At 47.2% G+C, this 18,574-nt stretch overlaps 1 protein-coding gene across 2 annotated transcripts; it reads left to right on the forward strand.

Annotated features, from left to right (window-relative positions):
• The first annotated feature begins 1,064 nt into the window (after positions 1–1,064).
• UBAC1 (UBA domain containing 1) lies at positions 1,065–13,933 on the forward strand. Of its 2 annotated transcripts, none has more exons than XM_059486136.1 (10): positions 1,065–1,419; positions 5,053–5,173; positions 5,400–5,473; positions 6,179–6,286; positions 6,812–6,929; positions 7,584–7,692; positions 8,849–9,092; positions 10,272–10,358; positions 11,049–11,187; positions 13,187–13,933. In XM_059486136.1, the coding sequence occupies exons 1-10, from the start codon at positions 1,282–1,284 to the stop codon at positions 13,300–13,302; spliced, it is 1,254 nt and encodes a 417-aa protein (XP_059342119.1). In that variant the 5' UTR covers positions 1,065–1,281; the 3' UTR covers positions 13,303–13,933. The 2 variants fall into 2 exon arrangements, with proteins under 2 accessions (XP_059342119.1, XP_059342120.1); XM_059486137.1 differs by having other exon boundaries at positions 6,827–6,929.
• The last annotated feature ends 4,641 nt before the right edge of the window (positions 13,934–18,574 follow it).

The raw sequence follows: 18,574 nt of genomic DNA on the forward strand, positions 1-18,574 counted from the left end.
GTTAACGTGGGTCCTTTTTTGGGCTTATTTTGCCCAGGAAAAAGTATCCGGACTGTCTGTAACTCTTTGTCTCTATTGTCTCATATTGTCCTAATTCAAATTGTTCAAAATTATTATTACTCTATTTGTATTGCTATTTTTATAACCATTTTATTACTATTAAACTTTTAAAATTTTAAAAACAAGTGATTGGCGTTTTTCACGTGGCACAAGTGGGACAGATGTGACAGATGTGTTTTGGGGCTGTCGGACCCCAAAATGCCCCCACCAGAAACACACACTCAGCCCCTGCAGCTGCAAAACCGGAGAGCCACTTCTGGAGGGAATTTATGGATTTAATTTAAATAAATCGGTGCTTTAAACTCGTGAAAACTTTGCTCTCCTACGCTCGCTAAACCCGAACCCTAGAGACCGGCGCAGCTCGGACACGAGCCGTAGGAAATAACACAGTTTGAATGACACATTTAAAGTTTTAATAATAAAATATAAAAGGAAATCATTCCTGTTGCCGGGCATTGAGTCCGCGGGCAGGCCGGGAGCGGCCCGCGGGCCCCCTCTAACGGCGCGCCGGGGAATGCCCGCTGCCCCGGCCGCTCCGTCCCGCCCCGCCCGGGACAGCAGCACCGCCCCGGTGCCTCCCGGTGTCCCCGCAGTGTCCGCGACCCCTCAGCCCTGCCCGGGCCGCCTCAGGGACCCCCGAGCCCCGCGGGACGGAACTACAACTCCCGGCATGCTCCGGGCAGCGCCGCAGTCCCAGCGCGCACCGGGGCACGGGGAGAAACCGCGATCCCACAATGCACCGGGGCAACTCCATGTTAACTGCGGCGCTGCGGAGCCGTTGATAAACGGTCTTAAACGTCATTAAACGTCATTAAGTGTCATTAATAATTCATTGAAGGTTTATTAAAGGCTTATTAGAGATTGAAAACTCATCTGCCCGCCCAGGGGCATGAATGGGAGGGGGGTTTTACGCCTTCACTTCCGGAGGAGCCCGCCTGGGTAGAACCACATTTCCCAGCATGCCCCTGCCGTTCCCAGCATTTCCGTTTCCGGCCGCGGCGGGAGCGCCGCCGTGTCCCCGGAGGGACGGCGGGGCCCGGGCGGTGACACCGGCGGTGACAGCGGGCAGGGCCACGCCGGGCACAGCCACCGGAGCGCTCCCCGCGCCGCCCGGGCCGGGCCGCCGCTCCCCCGGGCCGGGCGGGGTCACCTTCATGGGCGGGCGGGAGCGGCCCGCGGCCTGCTGAGGCGGCGGCACCGGCGGCACCGGGAACCGGAGCGATGTTCGTGCAGGAGGAGAAGATCTTTGCGGGGAAGGTGCTGAGGCTCCATGTGTGCACCATGGAGGGCGCCGAGTGGCTGGAGGAGGTGCCCGAGGACACCACGGTGGAGAAGCTCAAGGAGCGGTGCCTGAAGCACGTAAGGAACGGGGGCCGGGCTGGGGCCACCGGGAGCGGGCTGGGGCCACCGGGGCCGGGCTGGGGCTGGAGATCATCGGGGACCGAGGGAACCGCCGGAATTAACAGTCCGGGGGAAAGAAAAACTGTTTTTTCCAACGCCCTGCAAATGGCTTTAAAAAGAGAGAGGGGAATCAGCTCAGGTGCACAGGTGGCTTTGTGCCCTGGCTCGCTGTGTCTGCTGTCCCCCCGAATTGCTGTAAAACTGTTCCAAATGGAAATTAAACCCCTTCTTGGAGAGTTTTGAGTGTTGGTAGGGGAGGATTTGGGCAGAGATCACTTGGGATTGTTTGGTTCCAGAGTTTGGGGTGTGTTTTGGAGCGGTGTCAGAGACGCCCAGCTCCTGCCCGTGCGGTGGGAGCTGGACTTTACCTGGTTTGTTTCTGTGTTGGGCTGGACTCCAGCCTGGTTTGTTTCTGTGTCTGAGCACAGGAGGGATTTAGGAACCGAGGAGCAGAAATTGCCTGTTCTGTTAAAATCTGAGCGCAGCCGAGGTGGTTTTGGGGGAGATCAAAGCTCTCCCAACGCTCTCCCCGTGCTTTAAGCAATGAGATCCTGGTGGAGGTGCCCAGGGAGGGCCCGGGCAGGGCAGCACAGGCTGGGTGATCCCAGAGCCCCCGGGCTGGGAGGAGGCTCAGGCACTGCCAGATTCGCTGCCCTGAGTGACAGCAGCAGCCTGGGGCTGTGAGCACGGCCAGGAGCTCGGCCTGGCCTGGCAGCTGCACCCCTGAGCGGCTGCATTGCCCCTGAGGGACACGTGGAACCCCAGAGCTGGCAAAGCTGCAGCCCCAGCCCCTCCCTCTGCCAGCACAATTCACTAAATCTCATTTAATGCTGGGGGGGAGGTTGTCTTTAAAGTAATGCAAAGGCTTTTTTTTTTTTTTTTTTTACATAAAACTTGTGCAATAGGAGAAAACCCCTGTAATTTGTAACCACTTAACTCCTGTTTGAAGGGTTAAAAGTTGTATTTTCTAGTTGAAAAAAAAAATGCCCAGGAACCCTTCCAGTAGCTGAAGGAAACAGGGAGAGAGGGATGGAGTTTTACAGAACAAGGAGAAATGGCTTCACACTGACACAGAGCAGGTGTAGGCACAATTTGATAACTCAGGGTGGTATTTGATTTCAATCTCTGCTGCTTTGTGCACAAATCCATCCTGGGGTGGATTTCCATGACCATAATGGATAATAAATAGTTTTGTGGAGGGTTAAAATAGGCCTGGAGAGATCATGGCTCCTGCTCATGGACTGAATCTTGGTGACACCTTGAGATAATTTCTGCAGCCAGCTCTCCCAAGAGATTTTTATTTGAATCCTGAATGTCTCTGAAATCTGAAATCTTTCAGGAAGCAGAGGGAGGTGTCTCTAACAGGTTGCAGCTGGGGAAGTGGCCACTTTTCCCTCCAAAACCTTCAGATGCTGGCTGATCTCTGAAGTGCCACTCTTGATGTCTTTATTTCCCCCAAATTTGATGTTTTGAGCTCTTTTGGTAAACAAAGAAATAAACCTCTACCACTGGTTCTTCCCTGTAATATTACCTGTAATATTTGTTTAAACCACCCAAGTTTAACAGGAGGGAGTGTCAGGGCTGTTTTCAAATGTTTCTGTTATTAAAAGCAAACAACAAAAAAAGGTTTTTCTGTATTTTAAAACAAACAAAGCCTTGTGGTTTACCAGGATTGCAAGCTTTGCAAGAGATGTTTGGCATCACCAGGGATTAGGATTTCAGCAGTTGCTCAGGCACCTGTGACCAATGTTTGTCCCTTGCCAGGCAGAGCAGCCTGCTGGCAACTCCAGAATTAAAAAGCAAAGGTGAGAATGAGTAAAGGCACTGCTGGTCAGGTGTTTTTTTCTATTTCCAGTGAAGATAAGCCAGGAGTTTCACTCAGCAGCCTCTTTGGTGTCCATATCTGCCCTGTTATTCTCTGCAGTTGTTACTAAAGAGGTTGGAAGAACAGGAAATAAGAATTGGTGGCCACAGAACTTAAATTTTTTTGCTTAAACTTTTACCTGATTAGTTTCATGATTAATTTCTGCCCACATTTATTATGTGATTGTCCCCACCTACTTTTTTATATGTGCTGGGGGAAATGGAAGTAGGTCTGTGTACCCACCCCAAAAGCAGCTCCCAGCTGCCCCTTTCAGCTCCTCTCACCTCAGGATCAGTACCAGGAATGTTCTGAGCTGCTTTGCAGAGATGTTCACTGATGTCCCCGGGCATTTGGGGCCCTTATCAGCTCCATTGAGGAGGTGCTCCCGGCTGATAATGTGTTCTTTGGCCTGGGTTCAGCACTTCTTGGGCTGGAGGCCCCTGTGAGACAAAGCAGCTCTCAGAGATTCTCACCTCAATCTCAGGGAGGCATCAGAGCCACAGCCAGGTTCAGGTGAGGGCTGGAATTTTAGAATCTGTGTTGGGAACAGGAATTTTGTTCTGTTGGACAAACAGCAGGGAGCTGTTTCCATCAGCTGCAGGCAGCAGGAAGGGTGGTGGTGGAGTAAAAAGGCTCCTTTGCAGGATTAGCAGCACCAAAATTAGGATTTTCAGTGGGATTTCTGTTGCACAAAAGCTGAACACTCTCTTCTGCAGACATGGTGGAAGTGGCTTGGTAGGAACACTTGGAAGTGGCACTAAAAGCTGTTTGCTGTGGGCAGAGCAGGCAGGGTCAGTGTGAAGTGTCCTGTTTTGTGGTGAGAACAGCAATTTCAGGTTGTTATTTCTAATCTTGCCTTTCTGGAATTGCAAGCACTTTGCCTTCTTTGCCTTGCACTCAAACGAATTGGAAGCCTCTAGATGCACTGATGGAATAATGCTCCTGAAATCTTTCACTGTGCATCTGGAGCCACTCTGGTGTGAGGAGGAGGCAGCTCAAGGCCTGTGTGAGCACTCTTTTTTTAGGATTTGAACTGATTTCCTGGTGAATTAATTGACATGCAGTTTAGAATTGCAACAAGGGAATGAGCACAAAAAAAAATCCATTGTGTTCAGATTATTTATGGTTGGGAGGAAGAGCTGTGAATGGAACTTTAGTTCAGCTCTTTCAGCAGGAACCCAGGTTAGGGCTCCAGCAGCCAAATCTCTTGATTTCAGCTTGAAGCAAGGTGTAGAAACTGCTCAGTTTAAGGTCAGAGAAACCAAAATCACTATTGGCAGTGCCTTGTTAACTCGGAGAGTAAATAATAATTATGAGGTGAGGCAGGGAGTCTGTCCTGTTTGGACACTCCAAATGAGGACACGCATCATTCCAGCCTTCCCTCCTGTACAACACTGCTGCTCCTGGGAGATTTGCATTTTTACTTTGTGAAACCAGTTTCTGAGGGACCTCAGTGATCAGAATTAACGTGGCAGTGGGTCCTGGAGCATCCTTGCTTTGCTGCAGATCTCCAGCACTTCCACAGCTTAGTGTGCGATTCCTGAGAAAGCACAAATCCTCCCACACAGGCACAAATCAAACCTCATTTTCTTTAATAAAATGCTTCATGTGCACTGACCTCTGGCTTAAGCTCTTGAGAAGGCAGGAAATGATGCAGAGTTTGTATGTGGAGGATCCTGAGTGCCAATTTCTCATTTCTGATCTGCAGTGTTTGTTGTCTCCTGCAGTGTCTTCCTGGGAGCCTGGAGGATCCCAAAACTGTGACACATCACAAGCTGATCCATGCTACTTCTGAGAAGGTGCTGACAGACACAAAAACAGTGTTGGAGGAGAACATTCAGGACAGAGGTGAGATTGTCTGGGTTTGAATTTTATCAGTCTGGAAGTAGGACCTGGGGTTTCATCTGGCACGTTCCAAACGTTTTTGAGATTTTCTCTCTGCTTTGACACAAGAAGCTAAATAAATGGAATTAATACAAAATTCATCCCCAGGAGCAGTTAAATTTGAGGGTATCTTGCAGAGCTGCTGTCCCAGACTCTCTAACCTGTCAGTGTTCTTTTCTCTCTCTCACAGATGTTTTGCTGCTGGTCAAGAAGCGCGCGCCAACGCTGCTCCCCAAGATGTCAGATGTGGTTGCAGAGGAGAAAGTGAGTCTGGAGCACTTTGGATTAACTATTTTATTGATGATATGGGAAGGGTTTCTGTGATGTACTCTCTTGGAGAGGCACATGCTGCCAGTTAAATTCTACAGGAACTGCTGCTTATTTCTTCCAAACTTAGAGGAAGCTGATTTTGCATTTTTAGCTGTCATTCTGAGAACATTTGCCTTAAAATAAAACACACGGATACACTCTGTGAAAATGTTATAGATTTGATCTTTGAACAAATGTCTAATAACTAAAATACAGTTCAGCAAGTGCCTTAGTTTGTTAGAAAACCCAAGGAAGTATGTTGGCTTGCTGTCAGGTTGCCTTCTGTCACCCTCTAACCAGTCTCTGGAGCTGGAAAGTTGCCCTTGCCTGTTTTATTTAGTTTTATTTGAGTTGTTCCTGAGGGTCAGGATGGTGTTGGTGCACATTGACGTATCACATAAACTCAGAGGCCTCCAAGTTCTCTGGGATCCATCACTGTCCCTCTTTGTGCTGGAATTTCCCTGCATGTTTGGGTGTAAGGACTGAAAGTGGGGCAGCCCAACAGGCCCAGCTGAGCTTTGTAATTGCAGGGTGACACTGGAGCTGTTAATCCATGGCATTACAAGTGACAGAGCCCTGCTTGGTGTCTTGGGGAGGAATATGAAGCTCTGTGCTGTGCCTAATGGGTTATGAAACCTGCTCCTGTTCCCTTCCCTGCAGAGGAAGCAGGAGCAGAAGGCTCCTGACAAGGATGCCATCCTCAAAGCCACTGCCAACCTGCCCGCCCGCAGCGTGGACCGCAGCGTGACCCACCACAACATGAGGGATGTAAGTGCTGCATCTCTGAACTCACTCACCCACAGCCCAACAGGCTGCTTTCTAGTTATTTATAATTATTTTTATATAATTCTCTTTTTTCTATAAGAGAAATTTAGATGTCTGTATGTATATTAAGTAGCTCAAAGTTCAGACACATGGTAGTAAAATACCATCCTAAATTATGATTTAAAACATTTTGTTTGTGCTTGGAAAAAGATCTGGAAAATGTGAAGATATGGAGTTTTATTTCTTCAATCTTAACTAATTCAGGGGTTTCCTATGGTTTATTTCCCTTCCTTGACCACTGCCCATGGGGTGTGGTGGAAATTGAAAGCAACTTTTTGCCCAGGAGCTTTTGCTTCCATGTAACACTTCACAGGAAGGTCCCAGACCTCCTGAGAGACTAAACAATGAAAATCAAGCCCTAATAAAGCAACTTAGTGTCCAGAGGGCCAGGCTGCCGCTGTGTTACTAACAATAGATACATTAAGATTCAGTGATAGCTGGTGACTTCCTGTCTAAATGCTTTGACAGTTTCCTTTCTTGCAGTTCCAGACAGAACTCCGGAAGATTTTAGTGTCTCTCATAGAAGTTGCACAGAAACTGCTAGCACTGAACCCAGATGCAGTTGAACTATTTAAGAAGGCAAATGGTATGAACATATCTTTTAGAGTTGTTGGTTCAATGCTGGGAATTTCTTTTTGGATCATAGGAATGGGCTCAGAGTTAAGTTCAGACACTGATGTGGCAGCAAAGCTGCTGAAAACTTTGTAGCAAAAGTTTCACCTTATGGATAAAAATCTTGGATGTAAAAGGTCCCTTTGGGATGGGTGACAAGTTCTATTTAAAAATTATTAGTAGGGATGGCAAAGAATAGTTGAAAATTCACAAGGACGTGGTAAAATTAGGAGAGATGGTGGCTTTTGATCAGGTTGGCAGGAAATGCCCATCCTTGAGATCTGCAACGGCCACATCCAACTTAATTTCTAGAGAAATGCATGATAGATCTTCAGTGAATCTCAGATATGTAATTGTGTGGAAATCCCATGGCCATGTGAAAGTTAGTGGGCTTTTGTTTGAGATCTTGAACACATCTGGGCAAAATCTTTGTCCTGGAAGAATCAATTTGAGCCAGAGTGAGCTGAGTGCAGCAAATTACATGATGAGGTGGCAAAGTGGGGGCAGAAACAAAAGAAGGGATGGGAGAGAGAATGGGGCTTGAACTTAACACATGCCTTTCCATTGACACAGGGGTTTATGTGAGGCTGGCATGAATGTGAGCTCTGTTTTGTTTGTGTGTGTGCAGCCATGCTGGATGAGGATGAGGAGGACAGGGTGGACGAGATCGCGCTGCGCCAGCTCACCGAGATGGGATTCCCAGAGAGCAGAGCTGTCAAAGCCCTCAGGCTGAACCAGTGAGTGGCCAGCACTGCCTGGCACTTCAACACAGATCTGCTTTAACACAAATTTGCATCTTTTTGGTCTCCTTATAGGGGTCACCTCAGTGGGGGCTGGAGAAAGCCTGAACTCCAAGAAGTGCTGCCTCAGGCACAGTGCAGGTGGTGCAGGGAAGGGGGATCGGGGCTGGATGTGCTCTGCAAGGTCTGGGGGTCACAGGGCTGCCAGGCTGGCACTGTTTTCAAGTATCAAACTCACATTTTCTTCAGCTTTCAAAGTCAGATTTTACAGAGGAAAGCCCATCCACACTGACCTTTCAGCTGTAGAAATATACTTTGTGCTGATCTTTAAAAAATTCCAAGAATATTGTGAAGTCCAGAGAACAACTGCAGTAAAGTAGGAGGTTATGTAGTTCTTCTTGTGCCCCAAGAACAGGCAGCTGTACTGCCTCTCTCCTCAGAGGCGTTTGTTAGGCCATTCTTGAAACATTTTGGTGATGGAGTCCACAACATATTCCAACCACACTTTTCCAGTCTCTCAGGAAGACTTTCTCCCCTGCTGTCCTGCAGATTTCATATTGTAACAGAAAAGCCAAATAGGCAAAGGCTTTGAATGAATATGCAGTAATTCCTGTGTGGCAAATGGAATGACACATTCCTTGCACTGTTGTTATCTTGGCTCTTTCCTTTCTGCCTGTTGGGGAGAGGTGTTTGGGAGCTCTGAGGCTCCCTTAGCTGGAGCAGTGACACTGCACAGGAAATTATTGTGTCACCCTATGGTGTTGTACCCCCCTGTCCCTGAAGAACAGAGCCCTTGGCACCTGAGATGTGACTCCAGTACAGATTTGGAACATGCTTTGCTGGCAGTTCTGTCCACAGCTGCAAACAGCCAGAGCTTCTTTGGGAAAGTCAGCAGATGCTGCAGAGTGAGGTGACCCCCTCAGAAATGCCTTTCAGAATCTGGGTTGCAGATCCAAGCTGCACTTGGAGCCTCTCTTTTCCCAGATTCAGAGACAATTCTGGATGCCCAGAGAACTGAGGTGTTTCGTTTACTCCAAAACTTTCTTTATGAGTTTTCAGGTGCTAATTAAGCTGCAGGTTGATCCAGCATGGGGATAAATGAGTGCACATGGAGGTGGCTGCACATCCTCAGTGCTGTTCCCATGTTTTGCAGCATGTCTGTGACCCAGGCCATGGAGTGGTTGATAGAACACGCTGATGACCCTTCTGTGGATGCTCCTCTGCCAGGTGCTGCTCCTGCAGAAGCCCCTGCAGAAGCCCCAGCTGAAGGTGCTGCCTCCTCTGCTGAGGCAGCTGCAGGGCCCAGCTCTGAGGAGGGCGGGGAGGAGGCCAAGGATGAGCTGACTGAAATCTTCAAAAAGATCCGCAGGAAAAGAGAATTTCGTCCAGACCCACGGGTGGGTGCTGCTTATCCCTGTGGGGCTTGTGGGACTGGGAGGGATTTTATGGGCACCATGAAATCCAAATGTTTCAAATGGGACCTCTGTGTAGATGGGTGTTGTGCTGGCTTGGCAGTGTTTCAGTGAGGTGTTCAGGGAGTGTTTAAATTCAGGGATTTTACCTCAGGAATGCATCACTGCCTGGCATAGCAGGATCTACATGAAAAGCACTGTAACTTCTGCACCTGGAAACTCTCTGAGGGGACTGACATGAGCTCCAGACCCCTGGCATTGCTGTTTTCACTGCAGCCTGGGAAGGAAGGGTGGCAGGACAGGAGTACATCCTTTGGCTGTAGAAAAGGCTGGATGGGGTCAGAAAACCCAAGTGTCCCTGCTCCTGGCAGGGAGTTGGAGCTGGATGATCTCTAAAGTCTGTTCCAACCCAAACCATTCCATGGTTCTGTGGAAAGGACAGAAGGACATTATTGTTTTAGGGAACAAGGCAAAGTGCCACCAGCAGGTTGAGTCTTGCAGCAAGGACAGAAGTTGCCCTTTGTTCAGAGCACAGCATTACCTGCAGTGGGAATGTGTTGTTCTCCCACTGGGAGCACACCAGGAGGGGCTCTGGGGCACCTTGGGTTCACAACTGGCTGCTCTGAGATCTGGGTTAAGAGCTGCAAATGTGTTTGATAGCCTGGGTGCAGTTTCTAAACAATGAAACATTCTGGTGCCATTATCTGGTATGTTTGTCTGAATCACACTCACCAGCAGTGTAATAAATCTGGGAAGTGAAATTAAATGGGGTGAAAGAACCACAAATGCACATCAAGGCTGATCTCTCAGTGAGATGTGAACAAGAGCTTTGTGACAGGAGAGGAGCTCCAAAATGAGGAGTTTTCCCTCATTTTCCTTCTCTTTTCTGCCCCAGGTACATTTGCTCTTTGCCTTGCATTCAGCTTCCAGTGTTGAGGGTAGGATCTACCTTCACTCCTAAGATTTTTTTGTTCTTCCACAATAAAGACCCTTTTAATATAGAATATTGAAAACTTTGTTAATGAAATAACTGAGTGCTCTGCATGTGGAGATAATGAGGGGGTTTTACCACACGAAAAGCTGTGCACAAGAGGTGAAGGGATATGACTGCTCTCATTTCTGATCTAAATGTAAAATTTATTAAGCTGTGGGGTTCTGCTCTAGGCTGTCATTGCCCTGATGGAGATGGGATTTGATGAAAAGGAAGTGGTGGATGCACTCAGAGTGAACAACAACCAGCAAAATGCAGCTGTGAGTACAACATCCTTCCTGCTCCTTCCTGCTCCAAGGGTCTGTCCCCCTGATGCTTCTCTTCCTTGGCTGGATCATGTTTTGATCTGTCAGACAGTGAACTCCTGCTGAAGATTCAGGAGCACAAATTCTGTGTCCCCTTGAAATTGGATACACAACTGGAATGACTGCAAAGGGTCTGGACTCCTCTGAGAGCTCAGGGTCTGCCAGGCTGAGGCTGGGCTGTCAAAAAGCCTTTGAGAAACTCCCTCCCCACAGTGTGAGATTGTGCTGTCATAGGAAGGAGAAGATATTCCCAAGAATAACTGGTTTAGGACAGGAGTCAATGATCCAGGATGGATTCAAGCCATGTAATGTGTAAATTACCATTTGGCAGCAATGCTCCCACAGTTTCTGGAATCAGAAAACAAGAAGTTTTTCCAAGATTGATTAATCCCCTGCTGTATATTAAGGATAATTTTGTGGACACAGCTGGCAGCCAGGGAAGCCTCTCTTCAATATCCAGTGCTGGCTGCTGTTGGAGAGAGGATATTGGGTTGGATGGCACAAATGAATGTGTGAAAAGAAATGTACAGCTCAGGCTTTAACTGGGAGAGGGAAAAGTATTTATAAAATGCCACATTAGCAAAACTTTTGAGTAGAGCCACTTTGGTCCTAATGAAATGTGATGTGCCTGCTGATTTCTTTCAGTGTGAGTGGCTGCTGGGAGACAGAAAACCTTCTCCAGAGGACTTAGATAAGGGCATTGACACCAACAGCCCTCTCTTCCAAGCCATCTTAGAAAACCCAGTGGTACAATTAGGGCTCACCAACCCTAAAACTCTACTAGGTAAGTGCTGTGTGGGTTCCTGCTGGGTTTGCCAGGAAATCCAAGCAGAGGTGATGGTGACAGCCCCTCTGAGCCTGTTCCTCCCTTGCAGCTCTGCTGTTTGTTTGCTCCATCCTGCAGCTCAGCTGAGCCCAGAGCAGGCCTGGGGGCTGTTCCAGGAGTGGCTGTAATTCCCCAGGATTACACTTGCTGAACTCAGAACTTGGGTAGCTGCTGGCTGCAGTGCTTTGTGGATTTAGGAGACCTTTTGTGTGCCCCCTTTGGCCACGAGGGGAAAAATCAGGAATGTCTGTCTAGAACTCTGATTATTTCACAGAAAAAACAAGGCTGTGCAGCTCCCTGTGTGTGAGGCCTGATCACTGGGACAGAAGGCAACTTGTGGAAAAATAACCCAACAAGAAGGTTGAGCTAAGGCTTTGCCTATCAAAATGGAGATAAAATGGGAAAACATCCTTCTCCTTGCTTGAGTTTGAGCTCTGTGGTAAAGTCTGTGTGCTCAGGGTCAGAAAGGCTGTGTGTGCCCAGCTGAGGAGACTGACAGAGCCCCAAATCCCTGAGGAATTGTTCTTTTTGACAACACAGAACAATGACTGGCTCTGCCCAGTAGTTATAAAAAGTTTTGCATTTAATCTTTGGCTTCAAAACTTATTTGAAGCAATGCTTTTAAATGTGCACAGCTCATTCAAGAGAGCCTTTAAAAACACTACTTTAAATGTAATTGGGAGAGTTTGCAAGCCTTTAAATAATTCAAGAGCAGAACCTTCCCACTCTTGATTTCTGAACAAATGGTCTCTTCATTTCCAACAGGGGTTCCACACTGCAGCTCAGAATATAAATAGAAAATGAAATGCCATTATAGGAGCTCATGGAGCTTGGATGAACATCAGAGAATAAATTCCTCATGATACATCTGCAAATTGCTTATGTCACAGGTTTTAATAATGAGGGTTTGCATTTAATGACCTCCTTACAGAATATTGATAAATCTTTAGTTTTAAGCTTGTGAGTCTGTGTTAAAGAAAATAGTTCAAGTGCTGAAAGGGGAGATCGGGGTTTTATTTTGGGCTTTCCTGGAGGCAAGTTGCATGACCTTGAGCAAGGTATTAATGAGGAGCCTTTCAGAGGTGCTGGGCACTTCCAGCTCCCACTAATGGCCCTTGAGCTTTGTGCCCTGACACTCCTGGGAAAATCAACCCTGACCTTGGGCCAGGCTCTTACAACACTGACCTTTTGGTGAGTGTGCAGCTGCTTTTTTTGTCCCATTCTGTGATGACTGGCTCCACATGTCCAGGAGCCCAACTCAGTGGCTGTCCAAGGGCTTAAATCAGTGCCTGGCCCATTCCTCTGCCAGATTGGCAGCTCAGCTCTTGCAGTGGCTGCCTGGTTCCTTCAGCATGAGTAGAAAAGTCAAAACTAGAAACAGTCAAAGAAAACAACAGAAAGGCAAACAAACAGCAAAGCTTATTGTAAAGACTGAATATTAAATATTTGGACCAGTTAGCACAGGGAGCAGACAAGGGGTGATAGTGCTTTCCATGAACTGTCTTGGTTAAGTACCAGGGAAGAAAAGGTGCAAGAAATCCAGGCTGGGATGTGGAAAAACTTTGGTCAGAGGAATGGAGCTGTGGGAGAGTGTTCAGGAATGGATAAATTCCATGGCATGATCTGGAGACTGAGGCCTGGACGCATTTATTAAGGCTTTACCTTTTCAGCCACGTTTATTAAGGCTTTACCTTTTCAGCCTCATGTCCTTGAGGGTTTGTGGGCTGGCCTGTAATCCAGGCTGAGCATTTAATCACTGTCTGCAGTGAGTTCAGTGCTGAGAAGGGAGGAAAGCACAAAGCCTGTGCCACCATCCCAGGCTCTGCACCCTTGGGAATGCCCAACGTGCATCCCCACCATTCCTGGGCACTGCCTTGGAGCTGCAGCTATTCCTCACTGCCCTTGAAACCTCCCAAGGTTTTAGGACTAACAGTTTGCAATCCCTTTTTCTTGGCAGCCTTCGAGGATATGCTTGAAAACCCCTTGAACAGCACTCAGTGGATGAACGATCCCGAGACGGGGCCGGTGATGTTACAGATCTCCCGAATCTTCCAGACACTGAACCGCACGTAGAGGGAGCTGCCAGTGCACTGTGCCACCTCCCCCTGGCCTCACTCCCCCTCCACCTCCTCAGGAGGCTGCCTGGATGCTTGGGAAGGGGTGGAGGGAAGGGAGGGAAGGGGGAAATCCTGGCTGGAGGGGTCTCTCACACAAGAGAGTTCGTAGTTACGGCCAACAGGAGTGAGTTGCCTTGTGGATTTAGTGTTAGTGGAAGAGGTTTGAGGATTTGTTCATGTTTTCAGGTATTAGGTTTAAAATAAAGTATATATATTAAAAAAAAATAGGAAAAAGGTTTTGTGAAAACATTTAAGAATCTGATTGTTGGAAAGAAATACTGCTCGTTCAAAAGGCCTGTGACAGTTTTCTGGCCAGTTTTGCTAGGATCTGGCTGGTGTTTACAAAAGGTCACTGACCACTAGCATAGGATATTAATCATCTCCATACAGTATTAATTTATAGCTCTTATCAAATTGCAAAACTGCTTTTTAAAAAAAAAAATTGATTCTTAGGAAATGTTTTTTAAAAGCCCAAATCTTGGGAAAGCAAGCACATTTCTATCCAAGCTTGTTTATCTGGCATTCTAATTTAAGCAGAATCATTCAGAGATGGAATTCTAATAAATAGCATTACTTTTTCCTATTTATTTGCTGCGTTAGTGTTGTTGCAGTCCCACTGGGGTTGTACTTGCAGGAGGTTCTCTGTCAGGTACCATAAAGGTGCAGGATCTTTTTCACCACAGAATTCACCACATCAAGACTTGGATTCCCAAGTGGCTGCAACTCCTAAGCTCACACTCTGCCATATCCCATTGCAAGGAGGGATATGTTCACACAGTGGTTTTTTTTCCTATTTTTATGTGCACAGTTTTGGCAAGGGGCTTGTGGGGGTTTTATTCTGTTTACAAAAAAAAGCAGCTGAATTGCATGGGGGGTTTGCTGGGGTTCTGTAAAGCAGCAGAACCACACAGGTTTTTATCTTGTTTAAGGTGTTTAAAGCACGCTTGCAATTGCTATCTTTGAGTTAGAAGTGGGGTTTTCTTTATCCTTTTTTTTACCATGGTCATACCAAGAATGTCAGGCTGGGTCTTTCCTATTTTGCCAGAAGACTGACTTGAGATTTCAGAGAGGAATTCTGAGCTATTAACAGCAGAACTCACTGTGAATATCCAGCTGAACTCACTGTGAATATCCAGCTGGTGTTTATGATTGGGCTCTGCAGGTGTTACTTTTTTAGCAGTCTGCTAAAAAAAGGAGTTTATTTTTCAACTTAGTGCAACATGATTGACATCTGTCATCATCCCTGCCATGCCTTGTGCTTCACAGCCCTGCAGGAAAGGCAGAAGAGGCAAATCTTGCAGAGAAAGCAGGTGGAGACCCTGTGCTTAAACAGCACAAAGGTGTCCTGTCAGACAGGGAGATCCTGAGCAAGTCACCTCGGAGCTGTGGGAGGGATTTAGGTGCAGTTGGGTTTTTTTAAACAAAAATGCAGCAAGATGCAACCCGAAACCCTACAACAAGTTTTGGCCTGAACTTGGCATCTGCTCTGTGCTGTTATGCAGCTGAGGCACTGAAGTTGCCAATTTCTCATAATTAATATGAAGGGTGGGGAAATCAAAACAGCCTGAGATTTTATCTTGTCTTACTATCCCAGGATTCTTTTATTTTTTTTTTTATTTTGTAATTTCATATTAAGCTTTACTGTTGATGACTGCTGAAATATTTACTTCCACATTTAGAAATTCCAAGCTTTATAGAGATGTTCGTTCTGTTCAAATTGGACAGTAAAACCATTTTTGTGGGCTCTTGCTAAGAATAGACTGACATGACATGAAATTATAACCTTGTCCTGTAACTGAAGCCAGGAGCCTGATCCTGCACCCCAGTGAGCTCAGCACAGCTACTCATGAGTAGCTGTGACTGAATATTGTGGTCTTATAAAAGGTTTTGATTATTTAATCCTTTTTTTTTTTTGCTTACTCCTGAAGCTTTTTACCTGTAATAATACCAGAAGACTCTTTTACTTGAAGCTCTTAATGGTAGAGGGAAATGTCCCTCTCTACAGTCAGGATTGTGGTTAATATTCCTTTTAATGAGTGTTTTTAGAAGGCAAAGTTGGGAAAAGCTACCCTGTAGTTTGGTGGGAGGTTTTTTGGCTTCTGAATGGATAAGGAGAGGTTCAGAATGAGCAAAGAGATCCTTTGGGGCAGTTGTGGCCCTTGAAGAATGTAAAGGCTTGGGAAATGCTGGGTTTGGTTTCAGGAGGCCATGGTTGGACTGCAGAGCTCAGAGGGATGGAAGTGCTCAGAATGGCAGCACCCCTCAGTGCCACTGAGCTGTTATAAAGGGTGGGGAAAAGCACCAGTAAAACAGATTATCCCGATGTGATAGGAGGTGAGAATGCCCAGGTTCAGCAGCAGCAGCTGGGAGACCCTAGAGATAAAGGAATTCTGCATTTTAGGGTGCTGGGAGGCTTGAGAAGATGTGGTTATTTCTGGATTTTGTTATTCCAGAGCTCAGCACTTCCACAGCTGAGGTGTTGTTTGGGGTGGCTTTAACAGAGCCCTGCTTGGCTTGTGAGAACTGAGGTTTGCAGTGGCCAAAAGCTGAAGGAGACCAGAATTTGGGAGGTGTGGTGTTTGCAGCAAGGCCCAGGAGTTGATTTAAACCCAGCAAAAACTGCCCTGATGAGGTTGAAGGAATTGGTCCAGAATCAGTGGTGCTGGGGTGTGAATTACAGCAGGGGCTGTGTCCCAGCACCCCAGGGCTGGGATTGCTGTTCATCCCAGAAAATGCAGAGGGGAGCTGAGTCCCCTGTGCTTGGAAAGGCACAGATTGGCCCAGGTTTTAGAAAACCTGCAAAAGCTGAGGTGTCAGCACTCTGGAGCTGGAAGGTGCAGCCATGGGGCCCAGGGAATGTGTGAGGCTTTGCCTGGTGAGGAGCTGTGCTGTCCCTGGGTGCAGGACTGGGGGATCTGCTCTGAGGGCAGTGAGAGATCCCTGAACACACAGGAAAGATTTTTGTTCAATAAAACCAGCAGGTTTTGGGAGGAAGAACTGCTCCCAGCAGTGAGGATTTACAGGCTCAGGTCCTGTGCTTGCACCTCAGGTGTTCAAGTTCCAACTAGCACAGACATGTCAGAGTTAATTTTCTCTAAACATGGTCAAGAGAAAATTATTGGAAGCCTGGCAGATGGAGCAGGAAAGGGATGGGGTGGTGGGTGACTAATAGTGTGATTCTTACAGTTCCTGCTCTTTGCCCCACTGGTAGCCAGACAATCTTGTACTTTTTGATGTTGCAGGCCTCTTGCAAGTAGCCAGCTATTTATTGAAATATATCTTATAATTGTGTCACCAAAACACTGATATTTTTAATGGCAATGTATTACATGGAAGTTTGTTCTCAGGGCTTCATATTTATACTCCTTTTTTAGGGGGATGCATTTAAAGGGATGTATTTGGAAAATAGGCCAGTGGCTACTTTACAGCTTGGACCTTGATTGTCCTGACCTGTGAGCCTGAGCTGGTGTAACTCTCCTGCTGAACCTCTGTCCCTGCTCCAGCCCAAAGAATCTGCCATTCCTCCTCTCCTGGTGGGCAGGGATGTGAGTCTTCCTTTGGGATTGCTGCATCCCTGCATGGGAATGGTCACACAGGATCACCCTGCTGGGCTTTGCTCCATCTCAAGGACGTTTGTGCTGTCCGTGCAGCTGCAGAATGGACTTGCACAGTTCCCAAAGCAGCCATCAGGGCTCTCCTCCTCTGGGAAGGTGGGAGCTTCTCTCTGCACGAGTTCCAAGCAGCTCGTGGCTGCTTCTTGGCAGCCCCTGTCACAGACCTGACCCAAAGCTTGACGCAGCCCTGCCCCTTTCTTTCCTCCTCTCCTGGAACCAAACTTCCATTTCAGAGATTGATTTTCGTATCCAAGTAACTCTTTAGTGGTTCTTGAAATCCTTTTTAGTTAGGACTGTTACAATTACCTTTTTTTAGGTGTTCACACCAAAACAAACATTGCACCAAACGAATGTATAGCGACACTGTCAGCAAACATTGCCTGGGGAAGGGGCACAGGTTACTGTGAGCTCTGCTCCAGGGGCACAGGTTACCGTGAGCTCTGCTCCAGGGGCAGTTTTCCCAAAGGCTTGTGCGCAGGATAGCCAGTGTTTCATCCAAAGGAACCATCCTGGTTTTCTACTTTTAATAATAAATACCATTTTTGTTAACCAACAGAACAGCTTCCAGCTGGTATTTCCATCCAACTGAGAGTCCTGGAGCTTTGGGGCTGGAGATCCTGCCTGGATCCCCCTGTCTGAGCCAGCTCCCCCTTGGAAGGGTTTGTGCTGGCTGTGGCAGGGCTGTGGGGGGCAGTCCCCTCCTCCCTGCACTGGGTGTTACATCCATGTGAATGTTCTCGTGGTGGTTCTCGCCTCCATCCCCACATCCTGTGTAGCAGAAGGGTTTTTTTAAGGACCTCTTGCCCTAGATTTGAAGATCTTCAATGCAGATCCTGTTTGCAGCATGTGAACTTCAGTAAATGTAAATGCATTAAATTCTTACTGAATTTGGGTATAGTTTTATATCGAGCTCTGGGGAGAGGGAGGAAATTGGATCACGTTTTAAACGAAGCCCCACAAACCCAAATGTCTCTGTTGCAGCAGGTAACAGAGGCCTGTAGAGATTTTTAATTTGCATATTTTTATCATGGCTTAATGAACTGTACACGAATGTGATTTGCTACCCAGCACTTCCCACAAGGCAGCACCAGTAAAATTACATTGCAAGGTACTGACTTCACATTTTCTCATTTCACCTGTGTATACAGCAATTAGGTACTGCATAGGATAACTTTGATCTGGCTCTGATGCCGGTGTGTGGCATGCACAGCTCTTCCTAAGGTGTAACATTACTTTTCTGAAGCTTAAACTAGGGCAGACATCCCTGAGCCTGTGGAATTCAGGATTCATTCTGGCCACGCTCGCGTGGGTCGCCGACCCCTCCCTGAGCAGGAAAACCAGCAGGATTTGCTCCCTGCAGAAATCCTCCAGGCCAAAAGCAAGGAATGCTGCTAATTTGTGATCATTTGAAGCAGTTGCTGTTCTGAAATATATTCCTGGAAGTCAGGGAGGTGTTGGCAAAGCCAGACCTGTTCAGCCTGGAATTGTTTTGTGTGGAGATGTGGAACCCATGGTCAGGGCTGGAATGAATGCTGAGGCTTTAAACCTGCTCACACATAACCCCAGACACTGATGTTGTGTGTGCTGTACATTTATAATATATCTTCAAAATAA

This window comes from Ammospiza nelsoni, chromosome 20 (genome assembly GCF_027579445.1).
Source record: "Ammospiza nelsoni isolate bAmmNel1 chromosome 20, bAmmNel1.pri, whole genome shotgun sequence".
Classification (NCBI taxonomy): Eukaryota; Metazoa; Chordata; class Aves; order Passeriformes; family Passerellidae; genus Ammospiza; species Ammospiza nelsoni.